The following is a 26,049-nucleotide window of genomic DNA, read 5'->3' on the forward strand; positions in this document are numbered from 1 at the left end:
TTAAGAGACGCACTTGTCAGGGTAGGCGTTACCCCCCGTCTATGGTATTTATTTTAACGGAAGCTTTAAACTTGCTGCAGGTTGCGATGACATAATACGACAGCACAAGGCCGCCTGTCTCAGGGTCACCGCACTTTTGGCTTGCAACGAGTTGCTTTGGATCGGTACGAGTGCCGGTGTACTATTGACCGTGCCAATTCCCCATATAAAGCCATCCACTCAGAGGATGTCTCAACCGCCGATCGTGACTGGTACGTATTGACGTCAGATTCGATCGGCTATAAGCAAGCATCGTTATTGCTTCCGATATAATTAGAAGCTGGCCGCCGTCCGGGACTCCTGCTTCTCGAGGAACCGTCCGCTTTGACCGTCGAGATACAGGCTCGATCAATCATTTGCGAAATTTTTGGATCCATCCGCGTACACCCGGCGCTATAACGTGCCCGCGCGGGGATATTTATAAAATGTTCGCGAGCCCAGGTCTAATAAATCACGGGAAATAGTGCCTTTGACGTTGAACCCGAGCGAACAAGCTTCCGTGCTTCGGGTACAATTTAATTACGATGCCTGGCTAGCTGCGTTCCGCGAAAACCAGAGTTTCTAAGGATATCCTCGGGATCTTATTCTGGTAAAATGTAATTCTGATGCTCGTGACTCGGTAGATCGAATTAACGCGAAGTTAATTTTGTTTCACTTTCTATTTAAGCGGCTTGTAAATACAGGAAATACGGCTGTGTGTAAATAGAACGAGAAACCTATTTGTTTAAAATGTGTCAACGAAATCTATTGAAAAAGTGTAAATATATTTTTTAATATTGCATGTGATATGTTATTTTTTTAAATTTGATACCGTTGGTTCTTAAATATTTTGATTCGAAGCAATAGTTTTAGAATATATTGGTAACGTTATTGCTATCTTTTTCAGGTATTCCCCATGGACATACGGGGCACGTACGTTTTCTGACGTGCGTGGAAACGTTGACGCCTCCGAAACCGGATCCACGTCCGAAGGTGAACAGATATTCTCTGAAATCCAGCAAAAACCAACAGAATAACATCAATCGCGGGAAGCTTCTCGTGATATCGGGCGGAGACGGCTACGAGGATTTCAGAGGACCTCAGGCATCCGCCGAGCTGCAGGCTGGTCGTGAGGATTCGACCAATCATCTGCTACTGTGGAAAGTGTGATGTGATCTAGTACGACCCTCGGTGAGTCTACTTGAAAAAGTTTTATTCCAACAATTACTTTATTAGCTCGTGTAAGCATTAACATTCAGATCGAGTCAAACGAGCACAAATTACATATAAGCATGAGAACACATTCTTCGCTGTTCTGACTCGGAACAGGGCGAAGGAACACCTGCAATTGTTGTGCAGACTTACTCGCATTAAACTAACACATTTGTTGTTAAAAATTATTAATAATATTTCTCCACCTACACGAATTTTTTTCTCGAAAGTGCATAGGATTTCGGAGGTATGTCTATTCACCGAAAATAATTGCAATTGACTACCTCAATCGAAAATAATTTTTTCAGAACGATTTGAAACTTTTCAATTTTGCTGAAAAATTCAGCACCTATTCGAATTTTTTTCTCAAAAATGCGTAAGATTTCGAGGGTATGTGTATTCACAAAAAATGATTGTAATTGACTCCCGCAACTGAAAATAATTTTTCTAGAACGATTTGAAATTTTTTAATTTTGTCGAAAAATTTTCCGGTCGGTATGGAACTTTAAACGTTAATAACTTTTTAATGAAGCCTCAATCAACAAATTGGTATTCCTGATTTTCGCCTTATTTTGGTCTCTAGAATCTCCCATTCAAATTTTTTCTAGAAGTGGCCGAAAAGTACACAAATGTTATGCATAACGAAAAGTGAATAGAATCGATGATGGAACAGAATATTCTTTTTGACTTATTACATGCACAATATGAAATGAATATATAGAAAATGATTGCTCGACTCGTAGGCATAAATGGACCTTATACGTTTTCGATTCGTATTTTTTTAATTAATTTGACCCGCTAAATTTCAAGTCTGGCCCATTGTGCTATAAAAGGACCTTCAAGACGTTGCATCTCCACTACTTCTCTACTCCAGCTGTTGGTCCCCACTCGACGTGTCTTGACAGTGTAGCCAAAAATATAAGTTAAATCCCATTTTCGGGGAGTGGGGGAGGCACTATGATGTAGGGCCCCACTACTACAGTGCAGACTAGTGGAAGAAGCAACAAAACGAGTCCCACTATTCCCCCACTCCTCGAAAATGGGATTTAGTTTATTCTCCAGGCTACCCACGGCGCTTGCTTTGGGCCAAACTCGTGAGCGGTCGCATCTGCCCTTGCCTTTTTCTGCATACATATACCTGCTCCAAAGTCGAGCCAAACTTCTAGCAATCAATACTGTTTCGTCAGTGAAAACGAAAACTGGTTTCTATAATTTGTTACTGTCAGTTACGTAAAAATTAAAGTGACGAGTTCAGTGAAGTGTGGTGAAACAGACTTTATCCGGATCAAAATTTAGTGACGAACGAGTGAAAATTTGGAAAGCAACAACTAAACAAATTGTACAAATCACTAATCAAACAAGTAACCAAACTAACAAACACTCGAACAATCATACAAGAATTCTAAAAGGTAACTCGCTTAAGAATTTAACGATCGCGGATGAACTTACAATTTTATTTATACAGACGCTGCATGTTTGTTCTTTTCTTTTTTGTTTAACCGTACGTGTGAAACCCGTCACGCGTGATTATTCGTATGTTGCTGTTCCTCAGGTAAGGGTCGCAGTTCACGAACGTCGGCATGACACGCCGTGGGAATCGTTGTTACGTGCGCAAGCCACACGTGGTCGGGTCCGCCATCGTCCGATCGTGGCTGTTCAGGACGTATTCGCCCAACGATTTTTCAGGGAACGCGGGAAGGTTCTCTGGCTCGTTTTGGCCGAGTGGATCAAGAGCAGAATAAGGGAGGTTCGTTATTTTCAAGGTGCCAAGAAACGCGGTGTACGTAGCGTCTGGAAATTCGAGTAAGAATTATTCTCATCGATTACCCGTTGACGCTGATCGAGATCGGACCTCGAGTTGGAGTGATTCGTTCGATACTCGTTGGATCGTTTTTAGATGGAACCGCGGAAACGACTCACTGAAATCGGACGAGACCACGAACGATCACGCTATTATTATCGTATTACGAAATTTTATCAATCGCACGACTCTCGTTCATCGTTCGGGAGCGCTTGGTTTCAGTAAATCGTTTCCACGCAGATTTGTATTTTTCCACTGGATCGACGATGGTTTTTCAACCTTGGATCGCGCGTCGTTTGAGATGTTCGCGCGATCGTGTTTTATTATCGACGTGCACTAGATTCGAACGAACTCGTCCGTACTACGCATCCAACCGTATTCTGCCGCGAAGGGTATCGGAATTATATAGAATTTAAGCAGCAATGATTCTTAAAATGAACACGTGATTCGTTAGTTGAACATATCCCTCCCAACTGAAGCGATCCCTTTTTAAAGGCAGTTCAGCGTGAAATACGATATTGAAAAAACGATACGAGCTGTCTAGTAAACCTAATCCCAAACGTGATTCGTAAGTTGAACATTTCTATCCCTCCCAACTGAGGGGATTTCGAAGCCAGTTCAGCGTGAAATACGATACTTAAAAAACGACACGAGCTGAACGTAAGATGAACGTGCCAATCCGGGAGCGATGTTCATTTTAAGAATCATGATTGTATCAAGCGAAAGACGGAGCGCGCGTACGCGTTTGCGATAGTACGAGACGAGTCTTTTCGAAGTCGATGATGCTCCAAGAGTCGATGATGAAGGAGATGGGAGAAGGAATACGCGCGTTGCTCCGAAAAAATTCGAGCGGCGTTAATCTGAGAGGCGTAATGAAGTACGATACCTGGAAGAGCGTTGAATCGAGCTTATTATACAACTGATACTGGCCTAAGTTAACGTAGATGCTAAAAAAGACTTAATCCAGTTAGTGTGCCAAAAAAACGAATTTATCATTGTCCATCGATCAACGCTGCGCAAGAACTGACGTACTTCGTTATTCGTTTTATTAAGGGACGTAGAACTGAACATGTTCGTGTTAAATGGAATGGGACATTCGTTTAAATTTGTATTGCGAGCATGTATCATAAATTACGAGACACGGACATCGTCCTCTTGCGATTGAAATTTGTCTATTGACGTTGTTACAGTTGCTAATGGAGAATTGTAGTTTATTTACCCATTCCCCCTCCTTGAAAAAGAAAGGGGGGAGAACGATTGCACGAATTTAACTTGTTGTATGGAAGAACCAGTGACGGTGTATTTCATGATGTTGTTCAATCTGTCGTTTTTTGCGAGAAAACTGTTATTATAAAGTAAGAGAAAATCGACGAAGGAGTAAGTTGAAGGTCGTGAAAAATTGTTATTCGAACGAGGATAATTCTTTAAAGCTTCACTGCTATAATTACCTCGAAGAAATCGTTATATTGTTTCGGGCTGCATTGATGGTACAAAATTCGAGAGGCCAATTTGTATAGTTTTCACTGTTCAGGGTACTTTTGTATAGGTCTTAAGCTCTTTATACCTTTCGCGCGTTTTATTCGCTTAAACCTTAAGCGATTCTACTTTTTTACAAACTTCTACTTGCGGAGATATCGACCATATAATTAACATACAGCGTATTTGACAATAATTAATTAATATCGATTGTTCAAGTAATCCTGTACGAGACCAAGTATCGTCATACCGATGATGTCGACTGATGCACCCCGTTCGCACCCGTTGAGTTTCCCAGTAAAAGAGTAAAATCATAGTGTATCGTAACTTGGATTTTTATCGCGATGTTTCGTTCCACTTAGGATCGAGGACATTGTGCAACTTCAAAGATTTCTTTCCAGAAATCTGTGTTGATATTACTTGTTTGTCTTCTTTTCAATCTATGATCCTTCGCGAAGCAAGTGCCAAAATCTTACAATAAGAGGTTACAGCAGTGGTTCATTGGCTCTAAATAATTGTTAAAATAGAGTGATACATTTTTTAATGTTTCTATCATTGTTAATATTTAGAAGGATATTCAGCCTTACAAGTTTAGACCTAAAGATCGCCTTGAGTACTCGATATGAATGAATAGTAATCGATTTTAGCCACCCTTGGACTCACAAACTTATTTGAAGTAAAATATAGTGTTATATTCTGAATTTTATGTTTATGCCATGTTAAACAAATTTTTCGGTTTCTCCAGGTCAAACAATTTCCTATTTTCTTGTTTAAATTTTTCTTTATTTATCTTTTCACAACCTTTCAATATGGACACCTATATAAATTATTTAAGGTAATTTTATCATTTGAGTGTTTTCAAATAAAGTTACTATTTACTGCATCATCTATCTATCGTTTTAAATTAAATTGGTCCAACTCTGTTTGAGACTTTTGATAAGTTTTGATGAGTTGTCCTCACTAATTTTTTAGCTTAAAATTCAACACTCTAGCCGCTTTTCAGTTCTCTTGAGATGTCACTTGATTATGATTCGAGCACAAATAACAAGGTCGATAATATGATGGTAAAGTATATGGATTCAAATTAATATGTAGTAATTGTTTTGCTCAAGAATGTAATAATTTAAACTTGTAATTTGTAAGAGCCTTCTTTCATTTCATTACAATTTTTCTTATTTCAAACATCATTTACTTAAAATTTATTGCTTTTCTAAATGTTTAACATTGAATATTTTTCTAAATATTGCACGTGGCATCTGAAAAAAATCGAAAGAAAATGGCTACCTGCTGTAATCTCTTCTCAATTAGAATACCATAGTAGCTTGTTACTTTGCGATTTTTGTGAAGCGCTTGCCGGCGTTTGGTATTTTAAAATGAGAAACAGTATTGTTCGATACGAGGGGGGAAGTGAAATTATACAAACCCACTGTCTAATTACAGGACACAGGAACAATGGTAGAACAGAGAGTTCAACCAAATTGCATTAATGGTCGAATCGTTTTATTAAAAGAACTGGCTATGTCCCGCATGCTTCAAGATCGAATTGTTAATACTGAATTGCATAATGTGCCCAGCTAGGTACCCAATTAAATAAATCCTGTATAGTTCGCTGAACAAATTTTATGGCATGTGTGCGTTAATTATGTTTTCTTCTTAGAACACTTAATAGCTCTGCAGGTTCACTTATTGTTCGGTTGGTATATTAATTAAATCATGAATTTATGAATAGCCAAGAAACGTCTATTTTAAAATGAGAAATAAAATCCATGAAATAGAAAGATAGTCTCGTGAAACATAATGTATTAATTTTATACATTACACATATTTTTTCGTCGAAATATGAAAAATCAACACCGAGTTTTTGTTTTCGATTGGCTCATACTGAGAAACGATCAACTCATTCCCTCTTGGAACAGTTATAGAGAAACTCTTTCTACGTCTGACAACAGTAGAACCTCCATTATACGAACCATTATTCAACTATTCGAATATCATCCAAGGAAACTATGACCGAATATCTGTTTCCTTATCGAAATATTTTTGACGGTGAAAATTGATTATTGCAAAAATGTAGAAAGAATAATAATGGCATTGAAGTGATATAAACTCATATATTGCATATCTATTAAATATATAAATTTATAATTTTATGTAATTTATAGCGTTGATTGAGAACCACCACTTTATCACTTGATTTAATTTTATTACTATTATCAATTATAGTTTTAAATCTATAGCACAATCTTTAAACAATTTGTTTCGTATCAGTTTTAAATCTGAGTGAATTAATTGTCATCTTTTAATTCATATTTGATTAATTGAAAAGATCAAGAATGTCCTCTTGGATCGAATGATGGGAGTTCCACTGTTATATTCAACGTCCAAAACTAGCGAAATTTTCGGTTATACACGGGACTTATATTTCGTTCATCGGTTTGATTTCCGTTATCGTACGAATCGCATAACTTGGCGCGCGCAGTTGACTTCACGTTTGCCTGACAGGAGAAACAAGAATACTCGCGAACAAACAGTTGTATGCGACGACGTACTCTGCCTTCGACATTTGTCTTTCACAAATAAATGTCAGTTTACTCGTAACACGTGTAATCATATCGTTAATATGTTGTACGGTGCGTGTGCGAAGAAGAGATCGAATCGTGTGAGATGTATTGCATGGAGCAACAAAGATTACCCCCGAGTGACGCGTATGATCCAAAAGAAATTTGTCTATTCAAATTTTTCATCATAATGATACCTCGTGGTAATAATGATTGATCGTTCGATATGAAATTGTTACAAAAAATATTCCAATCGTTAAATTTCGATTCCATCCAGGGGCAGTCTCTCCATCTGTACGATGCGAGCGCGCGATTATGCGTTTCGCGCCGGAAAACGCATAATTGCCCGATGGGCAGCGCGGCGAGAAAGTGATCCGGCGAATTGAGCGAAATTTTCACTTCGGTTGTCTCTGTGTTTACCTAGCGAATAGGAACTTGAAACCCTCGTCCCGGGGCCCCGCAATTTTTCGTCGACGAACGGCCGGGAAACGAACGTGGATAAACATACTATTATTTATTGTAGGTACATAAGGTATGTGAAAGTACGTCACCTGTATCGCGATTGATACTGTACGAATGCATCTGTGGTATTTCTAGTGTGCAATAAAAGGTGTCATGTATTCAGCAACGATCGCGTCCGTAAGTTATTATTAATGTTATAAGTGTCTAGAGGCAAGTTACGTAACAACGTAAAAATATATTTGTATTATATGTATTCCTTCCTTTCAGTTGGTCTCGTTATTTCGTTATCCTGTACTCTTGTATCAACGATGAATTAACTTCAAATTCTTAAGAGGGGACTCGAGAATAACAAGTCTAAAAGTAAGTGATCTTTGTAATTTTTTCTTGTTAAAAAACCATTGGTAATGTTAGACTGATATTCGTTTGAATAGAAAGACATTTGAATTTTTCTCATTATTTATTGAACAATATACATTACTAGTGTACGATGGAGCATCTGATCAAGGCATATTAGAAGTCTACAAATGAAAGATTGAAAAATTTCTAGAATTCTGTAGAAAAATATTTTCGTTAGATATTCCTGGGTAATTGTTTATGCCAAATTGAAAAACGATATTTTGAGGAAAACGTGTTTACTTAAAGATATTAGTGAAATTTATAATAATTACAGTGGAAACATCGATCTGTACTGGTGTACGAAATGATAAGGCACTGCTGTGATATATTCGATAAAATCTAAAAGTTCATTACAAAGCTATACGGAGTGTTAAAAAACGTGTAATTTTTCGTATTTCACTATCTCTGTCTCCGTCTAACGCGTCGGATCTCTCTCTTGCACGTGCATCGTGCTGACCTACTCCAACCATTTACTACGAGCACGTGCGGTCAATGACATCACGACGTAAACAATGAAAAGTAAACAAATGCTTCGAACTCTTATATCTCTGAAACTAACCACGCGATCGACTTGAAACTAAAATCGTTATATCTTTTGAACTAATTACACTATCGATTTGAACGAACACTCATTTTAAAGGACTCCTTTTATTCTATTCGATGACTATATCAACTATTAAATTAACCCTATCTTCCATGTTTACTTTGATGACATTTCAGTAATTCCTATTGATTATTATAGGTGTTAATTGCTTTATAATAAAGGTTACTCTTATGTATTCTGGATTCGTCTTCTGATGATTCTTCGACAATAAATAAATAGCCACGAATGACATGCCCTGTGAAACATTAACAGTGCAGGTTTTGTTTTGGAAAAGAAATATCTTAAATTTATTGGTACTTTATACAAATACAATGAACGGTCGTAAAATATTTATGACTAAGAATTACACCGGCAGCTGTGGTAAAGTTACAACATAAAGTAACTGTTATTACATACGTGTTATGATAAACTGTTGATAACGTTATTTGTGTAAATATAAGTATTTCCGTTGTATATATTCAAGAAAATATACAGATTCATGTGCTCTTGTCTTAGATTCTACTTGATAAAGTACGTTGTACGATTAAATACGCTTTAGTATTGAATACTTTGGTAAATATCCACTCTTTATGTTCAATTTGTATTTTTACCGCATACTTGCATTAATTTATTGACTAGACATACAATTACGCAAATTTTACAGAAGCATTATATCGAATCTAGCTGTACGGCTTTTTCGTTTTTCACTTATATAGTATGCAATTATTATTAACATTAATTATTCTCGAGAAAGTATCGCGCAACTAAACGAGACTCACGTTCATTTGCAAACTACAAACGAGTAGAGCTCCTCGTGTTTTGTCGTGCACGAAACTTTAAACATTCTGAAACTTTACAAGTTAACAGGTAATGTACGTCAGTTAAAAAGATACTTACACGACGCATAATAACTACTTTTTGGAATGCTATTGATCCGTTTAAATCTCCGAGAGAACTCTTAGACGAGAGAATCAGAACCTCAGTCCGCAAACTACCTTCGCGTAATCTAATTACAATTTTAATAGAAAAAACTGTACAAAATTTGTTTCAAACTCCGTATTAAATAAATAACAAATTTATAATTCCTTCATGAAATATTGATCTATCGTTGCGCCCAGTGACGGATATAAGGGGTCTATTTCTTATTTGTTAACAAACGTTGAACTGCAATATTTCCATTCCTATTTATAATTTCGAAGGATAGGATTCTTCGCGATGTTTCTTGAGTTCTTTTAAGTCCATCAGTGGTTACGATATTAATATAAACGACCAGTAAAATTAACGAGGTATAATGTAGGAATAATTAAGAAAAATGCAGATAATTGGTGAAACTTGTACGTGAAATATCAGCGAGGTATCAATCTCAACGTATTCGTTTGTCCCTCAACTCGACGTGTGATCTTAAAATTCCTAAGGATGAAAGATGCTCGTTCAAAACTTGTTTTTAATAAACATCGTCCTTAAATTTTAATTTCATAACGATCGTCGAACTCCCAAGAATTGCAATTCTTCGATTACTGAAACAATGAAGCGACGTAGGTCGGTGTCGATCGATCAAATTTCGCGGTATCATCCCGCTGTGTCGAGCGAAGATCTTCAAAGGTTCTCGAAGAGTGTACGGCTTAAACGTGCGTGACGTCGAAGCTCTTGAGATGTTTGATGAAGATCATTCGCTGGAGCCTGTCTCAGACCGATACTGCTACCAAATGGGGATCGTGTTCCTCGCTGACGGGGGTGGAGGGTGCCTCGGTGATCGGCGTCGATGGATCACCGCCACTGCTACCCTGGTGATCCGTAGTTCCTGACAAGTATTTAATAAAAATTAATTTTCCTCGTATAAAATAATTATACTTTGTTTAATGACTTCATTCTTCGAATGAAAATTAAATTCTAATCAAATAAAATTCATAAATTAAATCTTACTTAAAGACCAAGATTCAAACGATATTTTTATGCATCTCGAAGAATGTTTATAGAATTTAATTCGAATAGTAGATGACAAAAATTAAACAGTTGATCGTTATTTAGTTTATTGATATTTTACTTGTTATTTGAAATATTTCATCTAGATGAGAATTTTACCGATCTCTGCTCATGCGTACAGTTCGATTAGAAAAGAATTGGGAATAATGCTAAGGAATAAAAACTTTATTATCTTAAAAATTGTTCAACGAACAGGTTACAGGTTAGATTTACCTGTGAACGAACTCGATCGGCTTCTGCCTGGCCAGCAGATCTTGCAGAGGGGTTTCAGAAGGCAGAATCTCGGCCTAGGCATCCTCAATAGCACGTAGATGTATGGATCCAAGGTGAAATGAATACAAAGAAGGATATCGGCTGCCACGTGAAACATGCGAATCACTTTCCGTGCGAGTATCGCTTTTTGAGGTAATTGCATCGCAAATTGTGCCAATGGAATTGATATCTGACGGCACAAAGAAACAATTTGTATTAACTCCCTTTTCTGAGCCACTTAATCTTTAGATCGTTAGCAAACTTCACCCATAGTTCTTCTCGACAAAAGAAAATCTTTGACAGATTTATTGTAAGAAAAGTACAGGACATTAGTACACTGGTGAACGATATTCTTTTTACAAAAATACATTATTGATATAAAGAGTATTAAACTAAATAATACATGCAGGATAATCAGCCCTATTAAAATGGAGGGGAGTGATTTTTATACAAAATTTACAAAATTCTAGAAATTGTAATATATGGTGGTAGTTGCAACTACTAAAAATAGAATTTTCACACTGGACGTCAATTTTTTTAAACAAAATGTGGTATTTTTTATTTATTTTTTTGCGTTACATGAAGTAAGACTTCTACTATCCAATTTCTATTATTTCAAAGTCCTTTTTCTAGTACTTCTATAAAAACACCTTAATTCCCGATTTTTCCACGTATCTTTCTAAACTTCCACCACGACAACCAACAAGTAGTCAATGAAAATTAACGTAGAGCACAAGGAGTATGTCACGCGTATAAATAAAGTTAATTTAATCAGCCGAACGTGAATTTCGATCAATATTATCGAAACGTGGCCATAATTTGACGGATACACCCTCGAAACGTATAATTGTATTTTGAGGTTCTTTGTTAAAAACAATGATATCATCACCTTCATTGGGTGTTTAGATAAGTCGCGAGTCAACATGGCTCCACGCGTTGACTTTAGGGTCAACGACAGGAATAAGCAGTGTTCGGCGACGCGTTGTGGAAAATTTTCTCGTCGCTTCACCAAATTGTTCTACGCTCGGTCTTGTCGGACGTGCAAAGGCAACATCGGTGTTACGAGCATCGATCGTTTGCGGATGTCGCGATCGATGGTACGTGAGGATATTTCAAACTAAATCGTTGTTTTGAATGTTCGGGCTGGGCGGCGGATGTGCGTCACATTCGCAAGCATCGAACAAGCTAATCGTTATATTAATTCGACCGTACACGCGTTCACGGTCCTAAACACTTTATATTCGGGGCTGGAACGCGTTGGCTGTACGGTTATTTTTGTTCCCGTCGAATTCGATTGAAATTCCCGCGTTAAAGGACGAGAAAGCTGTGGGAGATGTCCGTCGGATAAGAAGGAAATGCTGGAATCTCGTGAATATGCGATCAACGTAGCTCCGAGTGTATTGTTCGATGCAATTGTATTCTCGGCGACAGGATGTTTCACGATTACACTGTACGAAAGACTCGGAGAATGCGCGTGTTTAAACTATGGGAATGCTTTCCCTCCACTGACACATATTCTCATAACTCGATCCAATTCTTTCGTTTATTAGAATTTTCTCGATACCTCATTAATAGAGATCTAACCTTAAGATACTATAGTGGAGCACTGCATTCTCCGCTCATTCTTGTCACAGATTTGTCTGCAATTCTCATACAGATTTTAACCCTGTTTGTTACACCAGAAATGGTATATTGGTTTTTCTGTTAAAATTCTTGAATCAAACTAGCCTACTTTGTACACGAATAAATAAAACATAATGAATGTAAATTTATCGTATTTACAATATATTTATATATTTACAGTTGACATCGCGAAATTCTTAATGTAAATTTTGTAACTGAATACAAAGGGTTAAGCTGGTCAAGTGTTATACCATTACTCAAAGCGAATTCTTGAGGGGTTAATCCTCTCTGTCTGTCGTGACCTCCATTATTTGTAAGAAAAGAACTAATTAATTTGATACAGGTCTGAAAAATATTTATGAATCGCTACGTGCTGTTCGAATAAAAAATTAGTGGTCAACTTGCTTCACCCTCCTCTACCGTCGAAGCTGAATTAAAAATTGTCTGATGTCCGACGATAAATATCCAAGATTGATAATTTAAAAACGACGCGCCACGGTGAATGTAAAACTATCAGTGAACGTTTAGAGTCTAGTCACGGTCGACACGATCGCAAATTTTATCGATGTTTCGATGGCGTAGGGGTAAATATCATCGCCGAATGGATCTTCAGGAAGCGCGTCACGTAAGAGCCGTTGCTTCCCATAAACGAGAGTAGCCGGAAGGAACCGTCTTCCTCCCCCAGACTTCCCTCAGTTACGGTTCATTGCCCAAAAATTTAACCTCAATGAAACGACGATCCCCAGCAGAAATTAACTGCCATTTGTACATCAATTTGAAAGAATATGAAATAGACTTCGTGGTAACACATTTTAGTTCTCTATGTTTATATTATTTTAGAGTCTTCGCTAAATAATTTGAGAAGTAATGAAATTACATAATTATGTTCTCCAAAAATTATTTTTCATTATCATTTCTGCAACTTTTTATTTTTATATTTGTCTGATTAAAATAGCTTAAGAAATAGGAACGAGAGTCGACTTAATCAGTGAATATAATAAAATTACTCTTGGTTTATGATAGGTCTGGACTGAATTATTTATGTTATTGGCGCTAAAAGTGTTTGAATACTCGTGGATGGAATTAACAGTACTATATTATAAATTATAATATCTTATAAAATTCGCAGATATCGCCAAATGAATCCTGATTTTTTACTACTGAATACGAATTTTTCCAGCTACCCTAATCTATTTTAAAAATGGATTCCTGATAGGGGATCAAAAAATGTAAAATGAACGATGAAATAAATATTTCGTTCCTAATCTCCTTCCAATGTATATATCTTCCAAATCATTTTATGCAAAATGAAATGATACGCATTTGAAAAATTACTTGAAATTAAATCGTATATCAAGGGGTTAGAGATTCTAGTCGAGTAAACGAGATACGTGATTAGCGCGCAGTTGACGTTGCAGAAAATTTAATTAATTACTTCGACGATCATTTACTTACCATTTGTGGCATCCAACAGATAACAAACGATATGGATAGCACCGCCATCAATCTCGCGAACGCTCTTTCCTCGGCGGTCGCGACGACTTCTGACGGCGGTCCAGCCACCGTCAAAAGTGGTTTCGCTCTCGAGGAAGATCTCGTTACGCGTCGAAGAGCACCAGCCTTCCGACTTAGCCTGCTAAGTGCTCTGGAAACGGCTAAATTGCACCAGACTATCGACAGACAGAGTACCGTCCCTGCAATTACAAACAATCGTCCAAATTTTTAATACGAACACGCATCTGGTTCCCAGAATTTTCCAAAACTTCTAGGAAATTTCTTTTATTGCTTTTTGATAGTATTTTCATTTTTAACTAAAAGATACAGTCGATCGAAAATTAGAATAACCAAATACATTCCCTTAAACTGAATTAAATTAATTAAATAAACTTCTTAAGAACAGACGACAAATAGTAACGGATCTAGTTTGTACCAACAACATTATTATTTCGTGTTTTTAGAATTGAATTTAAAGTTTTGCTTATTTTATGGTCGAAGCTAGTTTATAAATGAATCTAAAATTTTTATTACTTGTATAAAATTTGCCCAACGCTAAAAAATACATTCGTTAGTGTAGTATTGTTTACTCACCGAAGACAAACCAAACGTAAGCGTACGCGATGTCGGCCGGCTCGGTGGCTTCTCTGTATCGAACGCATCTTTCGCCCTTGTAGTACAAACCAAAACCCAAAACTGGAAGGCTCGTCAACGCTAGAGCAACCAGCCAAAGGACCAGCATACAACGTACAATTATCGGATACGTCACCTGCTGAAGAACACATGCGTGTCACAGATTAAGCGACATCAGTTTCGATAGGTGTTACTTCATTGATGAAAACAGAACGAACTATCAACGCAGTTCTAAAACTACTCCCACATTTGTTTGGAACATGTCAAATTTTCTGGCTTTCGATAACCATAATGTCTAATAATAACAAAAGATTGAACACTTTAACGAGAAATATTGGAGACGTAAGAATTAATCTTCTGTTTGTTAAAATTTTAATGGCATTTTAAAAATTTGTCAACGTACCAAAATTTATTCTTTAGTAAATCATTTTGGAAATATGAAGCAAAACAGAGGGCAAATATACATATACATAGATATATACATACACATAGGGTTTAAAAAGAAATATATAATGATATTAATGTCTCATCAGGGTCCAAAAATGAAATAGTTCGCCATAATGATGAAACTTTATTTAAAACGATCAGCTAGTCATAAACTTTCAATGGCCTGAATAGCCAATGTCGCAAAGTCAATGACCTTAGGCGGAAAAGCAGCCAACGAATATTGATTCAATTCTAATGGGTCGCGAATTAGGCTGTCACAGACGCTCCCTCCTCGAAAGAGTTACGAGAAAAGTTACGAAAATCGTTAGTTATCTCCATTAGTAACGGTGTAGGTCGTTTGTTTTGCATCTCAGGGATGAACAACCTAAAATAGGTGAACTTACGACTGCGTGGGCGTATATCTAGGGCTATTGCACTTTGGATCACTACCAACGACCTTGAGTCCTATTTTAGATTCCTTAGGGGCCGAAAAGAAATGCGGTAAAGGGAATCTCGTGAGGTCATTGTTTTCGTCAGGGAAAATTAGCGTCGGTCAAAACATAGTTTGAAATGCAGAAGTTTACTTAGCAATTAATTGTCAATTTTCAAATGGAACGTATTGCATTTTTTTACTAAATCATGTACTTCCAATAACGAAGAGTTGATGAAGAATATGGGGAACATGTATAAATCGTCAAAATATTAGTTAACACTTAGATGATATTTAATGTTTATACCCATATTAAATTAGTATTTTTCTAAATGGAGGATTTGACACTTAAGGTGATGTTTTACAATTCCAGACGAGAATGTGTTGATTAACTCGAATTTTAGAAATTGATGAGTACTTTGTAAACAAATTAATTACGTATAAAAATTTCTAGAGTCAAATCAAATAATAGAGTTAAAAGATGTTTCTAATTGCAGTACCATTTATCACTTATATAAATCACCTCTCTATTTGACTAATAGTAAACGTTTTTGTTACGGTATTAAATAATTAATTAACAAAGTATTAACATATTAAAATTCGCAAAATTGCATCTATAAATTTAGTTGTCTTAGAATATTAATTCTGACAAAAACTTGTTGCTGGATTGCCTCGAATGAAATATTTAACAATTTTATTTACATATAAATAATATAAATTGATAGTCATTCAACTTGATAACTTATTATACGTCACAGCAACGATATAAATCTTTCGATCTTACTTCATCAAATGGCCAAATATTTATGAATATATATCGACTATCCTAAACGTTTAGTGTCCAAACACGATCGAATAAATATAATTATACTATAATGTAGAAATTTCTATTACGAAATAGTATCGGGATAATGTTTGGTTCAAGGTGTAAGTACATTAATTTAAATTGCTAGGTTGATCAGCACGTTATTATCAAAGTATTAAATATAATACGTAATTTAATTTGACGCAATTTAATTATAGTAATCCATAACATTCACTGCTCTTACACGTGTTAAATTCTAGCAAATTTTCAGACTGTATGTACGCGATACTTTCATCAAAACATAAAGGAAGACGGTATCGAAGAAACAATTACTCCACATCGTATTCTTTTATGTTTACACTCGGATGTCCTGGAATCACGTTCCCGGGGAAATGGAAGAAGAGATAAAATCGTTGGCAACGATTTTTCGCCGACCCTTTGCGCGGATAGCTAAGTGCTTTCGAGGAAGAAGAATATAAGGTCTTCCCACCGGGGATGATAAAGAACTTCGTGAACGAAGACATCGGGGAAAAAGTTAAGGTAACTCTAATTATTACACGGACATTGTGCAGACCCTGTAGTACTATGCTATCATCTTTAACACTCCTGGGACTATCAAGAAGAAATGTCAGACAGGGTTAAACGGTTTCAATCCTTTTGCTCTCAGCTTAATCCATATTGCTGGTGTATAATACACAGGTTAAATTTCAATTTCAATTTTCAGCTTAACATATACTATTAAATAGGATGGTCTTGCATTCTTTTACTTATCTTATACAAGATTAATTTTTACAGGGGAGTTGCATATTATTTGATTCATTCTTCACGACATTTTGGCCATAATGTATGGCTCTCTTTAGGCGCGAAACAACCTTGGAAACAATAGTAGAGAAAAAGAAAATTTATATTTAATGATTGGAAAATGGATATTTGTAGCAGTTACGAAAAGGGAGGTTTCAATTGCTCATTTCTTCTGAATGCTCCAGAATACATCACGTAATGTTTATTTCCGTCTATCTATTGATGGATTATTATTTCTCATGTCCTACGTTAATCCTTTCTTCATTATCGTAAGTAGCTGGTTTGATAAAATACGCAGTATCTCCTACAAGCAAAATTGATAATTAACGGTCACTTAATTGCTGGCTAAATTTAATGTGTGACACTCTTATTTTCTATTTTTAATGATTCTCCGTAAAAGCATGAGTCACGCCCCCCTCGTTACGAATCAATATTTCAACAGCCGACGAAATTATTACAAAAATATTGATGATAGTTCCAATTATACTTTTCTTGGAATAGTATTAATATTTGGTAATTATTTCTATCGTATTATTTATTTTGTCCGTGTTAATATAATCGTGTTGTAATAATAAATAATATTCACGATGGAGCTTATAAAATAAAAAAAGGAACGATTAAGTATTCTTCATTAGGCATAACAAAAAATAAAAATATGATAAGTATTCTATAAATTTCACTAAACATTTGGAAATATATACTGTTTTCAAAGAAACTGAGAAATGCTATTACAAAAAAGGATACTATTAAAAAGTGACAATTTTAATTATTAGTTTACAATTAAATTATGCATAAAAAATACCGTAGGTACTTGATAACCTAAAAATAATAATAATGACAGAAAAGAATGATTTTAAAGAGACCTGTAGATTTGAATTTAACTGTTCAAGACTGGGAACCTACTTTTGAAGTCCCATTGCTAATTTTACATTCTGTAACATTTTCGAAAACTAAAATGTTGGTCCTAGTTGTTCGCGAATGTACATTCTTACATCGTGAATCGCTCCTCGCAGATCTAAACATGTACATTCTATTGCCACGAAGGTATACACATCGTTCAGATCGCACGAAACCATCAAGAGATAATTTCACGCGTTGCCCAATCGTTGATCTAGTTTACTTTGGCCGCGTGGTCCCTATTTTTTCGTCGGGAGCATCGTCAAAACGTCGACGAGATTATAAGAAACAGTAATATTTTGAGGTAGCCGATAATACCAATTTACACGCTTCCAATCGTTGCTAATCCCTGATCCGCCCGCTTTATAATCCCCGATTTACTCTATATTTTATCCACGAGCCACCTCGTGTTGACTCGAGGTAAATACTATCGCGTTACAAATTTATAGCGCTTCAGGTGATCCAGGATCCCCAAGGGTGAATACTAACAAGAAGCTCGGGTTTTCATGGGCCGTCCACTTTCCAATTTGCTTTGAATCGACCCCTTGATTGTGGTCTATTTTTCAGGATAGTTCGTTAAAACGAACGCACGATAAAGTAGACTGAATTCTGTTGCTCTTGTGTTTCAAGAAAGAATTACTATCACAATTTTCTTCAATTCAAGGGGATATAAGAATCTGTAAAGTCGTAATTGCCAAGTGATATTGCTCCTTTTAGTTATTATAAATTAAAGCAAAATAAAACATGTTGTTAACAATATATAACAATTGCAATCATAAAAAGCTAAGAGTTCCTATATAATTTCGTTCGAATTTATTTGACGTATTCTTTTGCAAGCAATTGGTATGATTTAGAATAACTATTACATGAATAAGAACATATTCAGTTTTGCTAAGAAGATCAGCAAGGTATATTATCTAATTTTTCTGTTTCAAAGCAATGAAATTTAAACAATCAGAAAAAAAGAATTCTTTTAATAATTCAATATTTCTTTATGAAGCAAAATGTATGATTTTGGAAAAAATATGTAAATAATTTTGCATAGTTTGAAAAAGCTTTTATCAATAGTGTTCGAATGAAAGTGTCCATAATCACGTGACATAAAAATGAATATTTCCAAAGAAAATTTTATTCGAACCTCGAAGCATCGTGCTATATTAATTTGATATTGTAAACTAAGGATAATGTTTGAAATATTTTCTTTCGAAATCAAAACGACTTACGGGTAAAACACTCTGCTGTTGTAAACGATAGGTTACGATTTCGTCTAGCATGTTACGTGATGTAATATCTACTCGACGTAAGCACTTTTTTAGTTTCTATTGATAGCCACCCATATGTCTTTCTTCCTGCTTCTTAATTTAATTTTGAAGTATTCCTATTTAGTATATACTTGATGTAGGACGTACTCGGGAAATTATTCCAAGTATTTTTTAAACAAATTAAATGAAAAAACATAAAAGTGAAACAAATATTATATATATAAAATATGTATATGTGTATTAATAACTCGAAAGCAATAATACTTTCTTATATATTTTCGAAGTTGTATTAACAATGTTCACGAGCACGATAAAAAATAACTTTAACAGCAGTGGAACGTATATAAATAATTTGTTCTCGAATTGAATAATTAATTATCGTCTTTTATCACAAATTCACCGGATGTACAAATTTGTACTAAATAAATCAAATTTTCAAGTGGAAACATTAAAGGATAACTTAAAAGTTTCTTCACTGTATTTAGAAATATATGATTTTATACTATCACAATTACATATATTTTCCTTATTTTCAAAATCTTTTGTGAAATTGACACACAATTCTACGACTATACGTAGACAATGTGTGTCAAAAAAAGAGGTTGTGTGAACCTTGAGTAACAATTGATACACAATCGCAACTCGCGAAGATAACTTTATCGAGGGAAGACTAAGGCTTGGCAGACATAGTTAAATCAAATGTATGGTTCAGAGTTTAATGAAAGCCATGTACGTGCGAGGATACACGTATCTTAAGAAGAAGTTGAATCCTTGAGGTTCATTCGCAGCTGTCGAAGTGCGGTGTACTTTAATTTCACTGGCCTTGAATCGTTGTCTCTCAAAACACACGGTAGACGCCTTGGAACCGAAGTCCCCCATATCTTTTCTCCAAAAAGTAGCCATTGTTCCTACTATCGTTACCCTGATAGATTTTAACAAACTTTCGAGTCTAAACACAGTGTATAAACACATCGTGTTGTAGTACCTAACCCAGACCTACGATTATCAAAAAACTTTCATGTTGATACACTAAAATCGATTTTTTCGAAAATAAAATCAAAATAAAAAAACATTGATTGTAAAGAAAGGCTTTGCCACGTGTTTACTGTAACGGTACAAGTTCTAAGCAGAGAGCAAAGAATTAGAAATTTAGAAATTAGAAAACCGTTTAGTATACACTAATGCAACAGTGATCGAAAAGAGTGGAGGTGTAACACGCGGCCATATTTGGGTCACAATATGGGTTACGAGTTGTTCGCTGCTACGTGACCCATATAGCAAAACAGCAAAGAACGATTTCGTTTCTCTAAACACAAGGCAAACAAGAAACTTGTGATTTGGAGCCATGTTCCCGATCACGTAGCTTTTTATTCTCGGAAACAGCTTGAGGTCTTTTTCGAAGCTATCACTTGTTATCAATATCGTGGAATCCGAGGTATACGCGCGTTCTCAAATGACCCACGACCTTCGTTAATCACTATTCCCCGAATTACTCAGAATATTTATACCTAATGAGAATTGCTAAATGTCCATCAACAATACTAGAAATATCGTAAAATTCTTGAAGACGATACAGAGCAACGGATTCGTTTATTATCCTAGTTCCGTTAAAACGCGTGTGCTCGGAGAAAAAGTATAGAAACGAAATATAATGCTGCGCATATCGTTATCCCGTCATTTTGAAAGCAACGCGATTCCAGCTCGTGAACGTTTCTACCTTAACGTTTCGTTTTTTGGCCCGGAGCAAGGACAGGAAGTCGAGTGTCAAAAATCAGTACCTCGGTATTAACTAAGATTTTGACAATAGCAATTTTTAAACGAGTCAGTTACACGAACAAAATTGTGTCTTGATTGCTTCAAATAATGATCTGATATAAATAAATTTATAAATTTGTCTGTAATTGTAAAATTTTTAGGTTTTTCAGAAATAATCATTTACAAAAATTTTGTTGCGTCTAAAGAGACATCATAGTTTGGAAAATGTGTTACTAATCTGTTAACGTAAGTCTCTATAATATATACATATGTTGGGGATGTATGTCATCAATGATTTCAATGAAATTCTGTATTTAAATTCTATATTCCCATCTCAAAATTCAAGTAAATATTAATAAAAATATTCTTTAAATAAATCGTACATGAAAATTAAATTTTACATAAAAAAAGTTTTGTAATCTTTCACTTCATTTTCTTTCACGAAGAAAAAATATAATGAAATCTTCATATTGTATGTTTGAACCATATTAATATTGTCCACCATAAATGCTTCAATGAATATACTCGTAAAGAAAACGTTCTACTTAAATAATGTTTCAATTAAAAGAATATCACAGAAATTCTAATCGCTAGAAACAATTTAAAGAAAAACACACGATAAAGAGTTATTATAGATACAAGCCGAATCATGTCGGAATATGATTCGTACCAAGTACGAGTTACTGTAGGATCTGTAAGTAAATTCATATAGGAACGACATTTTACGTATTTTATGCCTTATTAATACATAAAACGTTATTAGTATATTTATTTATAGATCGTACAGCTACTTAACTTTGATATGTCACTCAAAATCACATCCTGGTAGGATTAAGGATAATAAAATAGTCATAACTTGAGAAAATGGAAACGTAATAAGAAAGTGATAAAAAACATACACTAAAGAATTAGGTATAGCAAATATAAGAAAGTAGTAAAGACTTGAGAAAAGGAAAACGTGATAAGAAAGTGAATAAATAAGTGACTTAAATAAGCCAATATTTTGTTCAAGTTATATACTACTTGTCCTACATACGCCTAATTAAATTCATTTCCTGAAGCGAACCAAAATTAGTATTTGAAACATCAAATGCCAAAGAAAATTTCCTATTTCATTTCATCGATTATCATAAAAGAAGTAAAAAAATACACTAACTATTAATTCAGAGTTCTAATTCTAAAAATTGTAGTATTTCTATCCCAGCTGTCTATCAAATATCATAATTAGATTTTTCTTAATATTGAAAAAGCTAGATGTGTTTGGCTATTTTTGTGAGTCTTATGAGATAACACAGTATAATTAATTCCACGCTAAATCACAGTTTTCAAGAATTTTTGACATTGACACCATAAATGCCTCCGTTCAAATCGCGTTATCGTAAGCAAAGACTAATCGCCTGGAATACAACTTTTCATATCATCTGCTCTTTAACATTATTTATTTGCTAGACTAGAATGCAAAAATAAATGATTCTAACGTAGCTTTTTGATCGATTGTTGCTGTAGTATGAATTTTAGTAGTATTTTCTCTTCAAAATAATATTAAATGTATTTATTTTCATCAATTAAATGCAAAAATGAAAGCATAAAATTCAACGATAAAAGTGATTGTTTAAATTAATTTCCGGGTGACATTTTATTGTTTCTTGATCGATTATTTATTGGGGCAGTTACCCTACACAAAATAGGATTAAACGGAAGCTCTTTTGAAAGTCGAATAATGTTTCAAGGCTGTTTCGGTGTCTGTTTAAATAATTATTTCCGTCGCGTCGTAAAAGGACGCAAATTGTTTCGAGCACTTCGTTGATCATATCGAAATGACTGAGTTAATATTCCCGCGTTGTCCATCCGATAGTGTAGGTACAACGACTGCGGAATCTCAAGAATTTCAATGCGAAAGTCTTTTCTATAATCGATCCTTCCAGCGAAACGTGTGCAAAAGGTTTGCTTCGCGGCAGGAAATTGATAAATAATTCGACTATTTCTTAGAAAATATACGTTCTGAATAATTGTTTCGTTGTTTATCATACTAAGAAACTAGGTTTTAATGAAAGAGTTACAGTTTAATTGACTCATTATGTGTTCTTAATGTTAATAAAGTGCAGAAGAGTATTTATTTACTTTTGACTTTACTAGTAATATAAATGTTCGATACTCTTGGTCTGCATTAAAAGTCGTTCTAGATGTTCAATGACTGAGTGTGTGAAAGCATTCGATGTTAACTCGAGAGGAACAGCAATGTCAATAAAACGCTTAACGTTGTCACTTTCAGTTGGTGTTCACGCTACTTCGCGTGGATGTAGTCTATTAAAAATGGGTCAGGTCCATACATAAAGAGCGACCTACGTAACGTGACCTTTATCACGTACAGATAAATCCCTCGAAGATCGTTCGACTCTAGAAACGCTTTTCTTGCTGGTTTATCTTTATAGGCTTATTTGTACCATCTGAACACGCAACAACTTTTTACAAATGCTTAACGTCATTTCTGAATCTGTCACTTTCGATGTGAGTAATTTTCTAAAATATTTGACGTCATTCCATCGCGATATTAATTCTTCTCAAAATACTGATCTAGTATTAAATACTCGTCTATCCATTAAATCAATTTTGAAACTCTAGACCATCTACGAATACATTGTTTAAGATAGCTAGAGGATCATCCACTTCGAAACATCAAAATGCTGAATAAGTTTAGATAATTTTTCTTACGAACGAAACCAAATTTAACGAACCACAGAGAGTCATGTATTCAAATAATTATTATATCAAGTATGATTGTATTAGTTGAAACACACTTGTATAGAAATAGTGTAGTCCCTATTTCTTATCTTTCTCCCATAATACAGAAATGTAATTCTTTAATTGGTTTCGTATCTTTCTTTTAATTGACAGTGGGTATTACCAAATAAAAAGATAATCTAAATCCGGTTTGAAGAAAGGAATTGTCAATCAACTTCTGTCGATTCCATAGGCGCCCTTTAAATTTTTCAAAGGGGATTATCTAGGATCATGACTTACCTTTTGATAAACGAAGGGTCTCGTCAAGGCCAGCCACCTTTCAGCAGCCATTACGATGGCAACGCAGCCGCTAAACAAACCGAATAGTCTCCAAACAACTCGGAGAGAACAAAACCCTCTCGTGGATATCACGCTGCCCACGTAAATTGTGATGTACATCTGTATCAGCATCCCCAACAACGCGACAAGATCGTTTGTGGCCAAACAACGCAACATCAGCAAGTGTTTTCGATTTCTCCTCTGGAAAAGAAGATACGTTTCGTTTACTCCACAACATCCGATACTTCCATTTTACACATACTTCATGATTACAGTGGATCTTATACGAGTTCTCTTTATCGAGTTAACTTTGTCAAATTGAAATTCGTTTGAAGATCATTAATTGGGATGCATTTATAGTTTTGTATTGTAGGGACTGAATGCTCTTTCAAGATAAAAATTTCGTGGTCGTGCTTGGTGATTATAACAAATTTTGTTTTAGAAGATAGTCTCTGAATGAATTATCCCCCTTTTTTTGAACCCCTAACAAAAAACATCATTGAATTCCGGCAAGTGAAAGAATCGACTTGGAAACCTCCCACCAGTTGCTCAGTCAAGAGGAACTCTTCCATTTCTTCCTATCTTGGCTGGCGATAGCGTTCAAGAAAGTAGGGACAGAGTAATCCGGGACTCTTTTTCCTAAAATGTCTTCCCTAGTTAATTCTTTCACTTACCGGACCTGGAATTCATTTATGGAAATTGAAAGTCGATTTATCCAACTCATTGACCGTTTATAAGTGGGTTAATTGTCTGTTTGTCTAACTTTTGCATCATTGTTCCAAATAATTTTGTGTATTATTCTAAATAATAGTGTGAACACTATATAGCACTATATAGTAAAAATATAAGGACAATATAGATAATGATAGCATAAACGAGTATAGTTTATTCTACAGTAAATGTTTCAACCATTGTTTATGATCTTTGGTGTAAAGGTTCACAAAGTAAATGAATTCTAAAAAAAAAATATGTGAGATTTGAAGCTTTTGCTTGATAAGAATTATATATATGTATTATGATGTAGGAAACAAATTTTATTTTACTCAAAATATATAGACATACGTATAACTTAATTCTAAATCTGTTCTAGAAATTAATGAAATGATTATGTCATATATACAATGAAATGAGTAATTAGAGACAAGAGTCAATTTTCAGTATGCTTTATGGCAGTATACGTATAATTAGTATTCTTAATTTCTTATATTACTTGTATCTATGATATGTGATATAAATAGTATAAAGTGCATTATTCAAATTTTTTTCTTTAATTTTCTTCTATACATACATACATAAATAATTCATATGCAAGTAGTACACAATTAATTTGTGTACTTTATATAATTTGATACCTCATGTTTTAGAATTTTTTAACTAAATTTTGACTTATTATCTTTTATGCAGACTTGAAATTGAGTTATACGTAAGTTTAAACATTTCGAAAATAACAAAATCATATTTTCTATATTAATTGCAGATATTTTAATCTGTAACAATTGTCATATAATTTACATTCGTATTTTGTAAATTTTTCTTATAAAATAAATTGTACCTGTTTATGCTATCATTATCAATATCTCTTAAACTAACCATTTCTTAATTTGGTTCATCAATAATACAAGAAAACATGTTTCACAGAACAATGACAATCTTTTTCCCAATTTCAGTAAAAGAACTTAGAGTAATTACTGCGTAAAAAATTGCTCGAAACTCATTAAAAATTTCCAACTCAGAATTACGCTTCGAAAGTAATACCCCAATTGAATATCCCTTTTCCTCCAAAAATATCCACGTTAGTATCAATCCCTCGTTAGTTCCTTAATTTCTTTGAAAGCTGTTGTTACCTTATCACGATGAAAGAGAATGACTAGAGCCGACACGTTGCCGATCACACCGGTTATGTACACAAGGGTGAGCACCACCTGAGAAGCCAGAGCCACGTGTCTCTTTGGCGGATTCAAAACAACGTGAGGCACCATCATGGTCGAGTTCAATCCCATCATCGACAAGGTTTCGTTCCAATCGTTCGACGAGGCGAACGACATTTTCGACGATTTTCGTAACGAGCGTCAAGAAACGTTCTACGCCCGTGCTTTTCCAGTCCAACAAATTTTTTTAATAA

General features: G+C 34.9%; 2 protein-coding genes across 4 annotated transcripts in view; one reads left to right on the forward strand and one right to left on the reverse strand.

Annotated features, from left to right (window-relative positions):
* LOC122400305 overlaps positions 1-7,570 on the forward strand; it is an 87,307-nt gene extending 79,737 nt beyond the window's left edge. For 2 of the 3 annotated variants that reach the window (XM_043401691.1, XM_043401692.1), the window contains exons 23-25: positions 78-251; positions 926-1,209; positions 2,783-7,570. In XM_043401691.1, coding sequence (XP_043257626.1) covers positions 78-251; positions 926-1,188 — 437 coding nt within the window. In that variant the 3' untranslated portion in view covers positions 1,189-1,209; positions 2,783-7,570. The remainder of the gene's footprint in view (positions 1-77; positions 252-925; positions 1,210-2,782) is intronic. The other variant, XM_043401694.1, reaches the window with a different exon arrangement.
* Positions 7,571-10,184: 2,614 nt separating this feature from the next.
* On the reverse strand, positions 10,185-25,972 carry LOC122400366 (prostaglandin E2 receptor EP4 subtype). The gene is made up of 6 exons (XM_043401795.1): positions 25,772-25,972; positions 23,889-24,128; positions 14,453-14,630; positions 13,820-14,058; positions 10,703-10,931; positions 10,185-10,307 (listed from the first exon to the last, which is right to left on the reverse strand). Exons 1-6 carry the CDS (start codon positions 25,970-25,972, stop codon positions 10,192-10,194), a joined length of 1,203 nt encoding a protein of 400 aa, XP_043257730.1. The 3' UTR covers positions 10,185-10,191.
* Positions 25,973-26,049: the final 77 nt, after the last annotated feature.

Source organism: Colletes gigas, unplaced genomic scaffold (assembly GCF_013123115.1).
Source record: "Colletes gigas isolate AHSC1104 unplaced genomic scaffold, ASM1312311v1 Colletes_gigas_Sc00017, whole genome shotgun sequence".
In the NCBI taxonomy this organism is placed as follows: Eukaryota; Metazoa; Arthropoda; class Insecta; order Hymenoptera; family Colletidae; genus Colletes; species Colletes gigas.

Coding starts and splice junctions, on each gene's coding strand:
- LOC122400366 (XM_043401795.1), bottom strand. CDS start 25,972: ATGTCGTTCGCCTCGTCGAACGATTGGAACGAAACCTTGTCGATGATG. Junction 14,631..23,888: donor GACCCTTCGTTTATCAAAAG/GTAAGTCATGAT, acceptor TGTGTTCTTCAG/CAGGTGACGTATCCGATAAT. Junction 14,059..14,452: donor TTACGTTTGGTTTGTCTTCG/GTGAGTAAACAA, acceptor TTGTAATTGCAG/GGACGGTACTCTGTCTGTCG.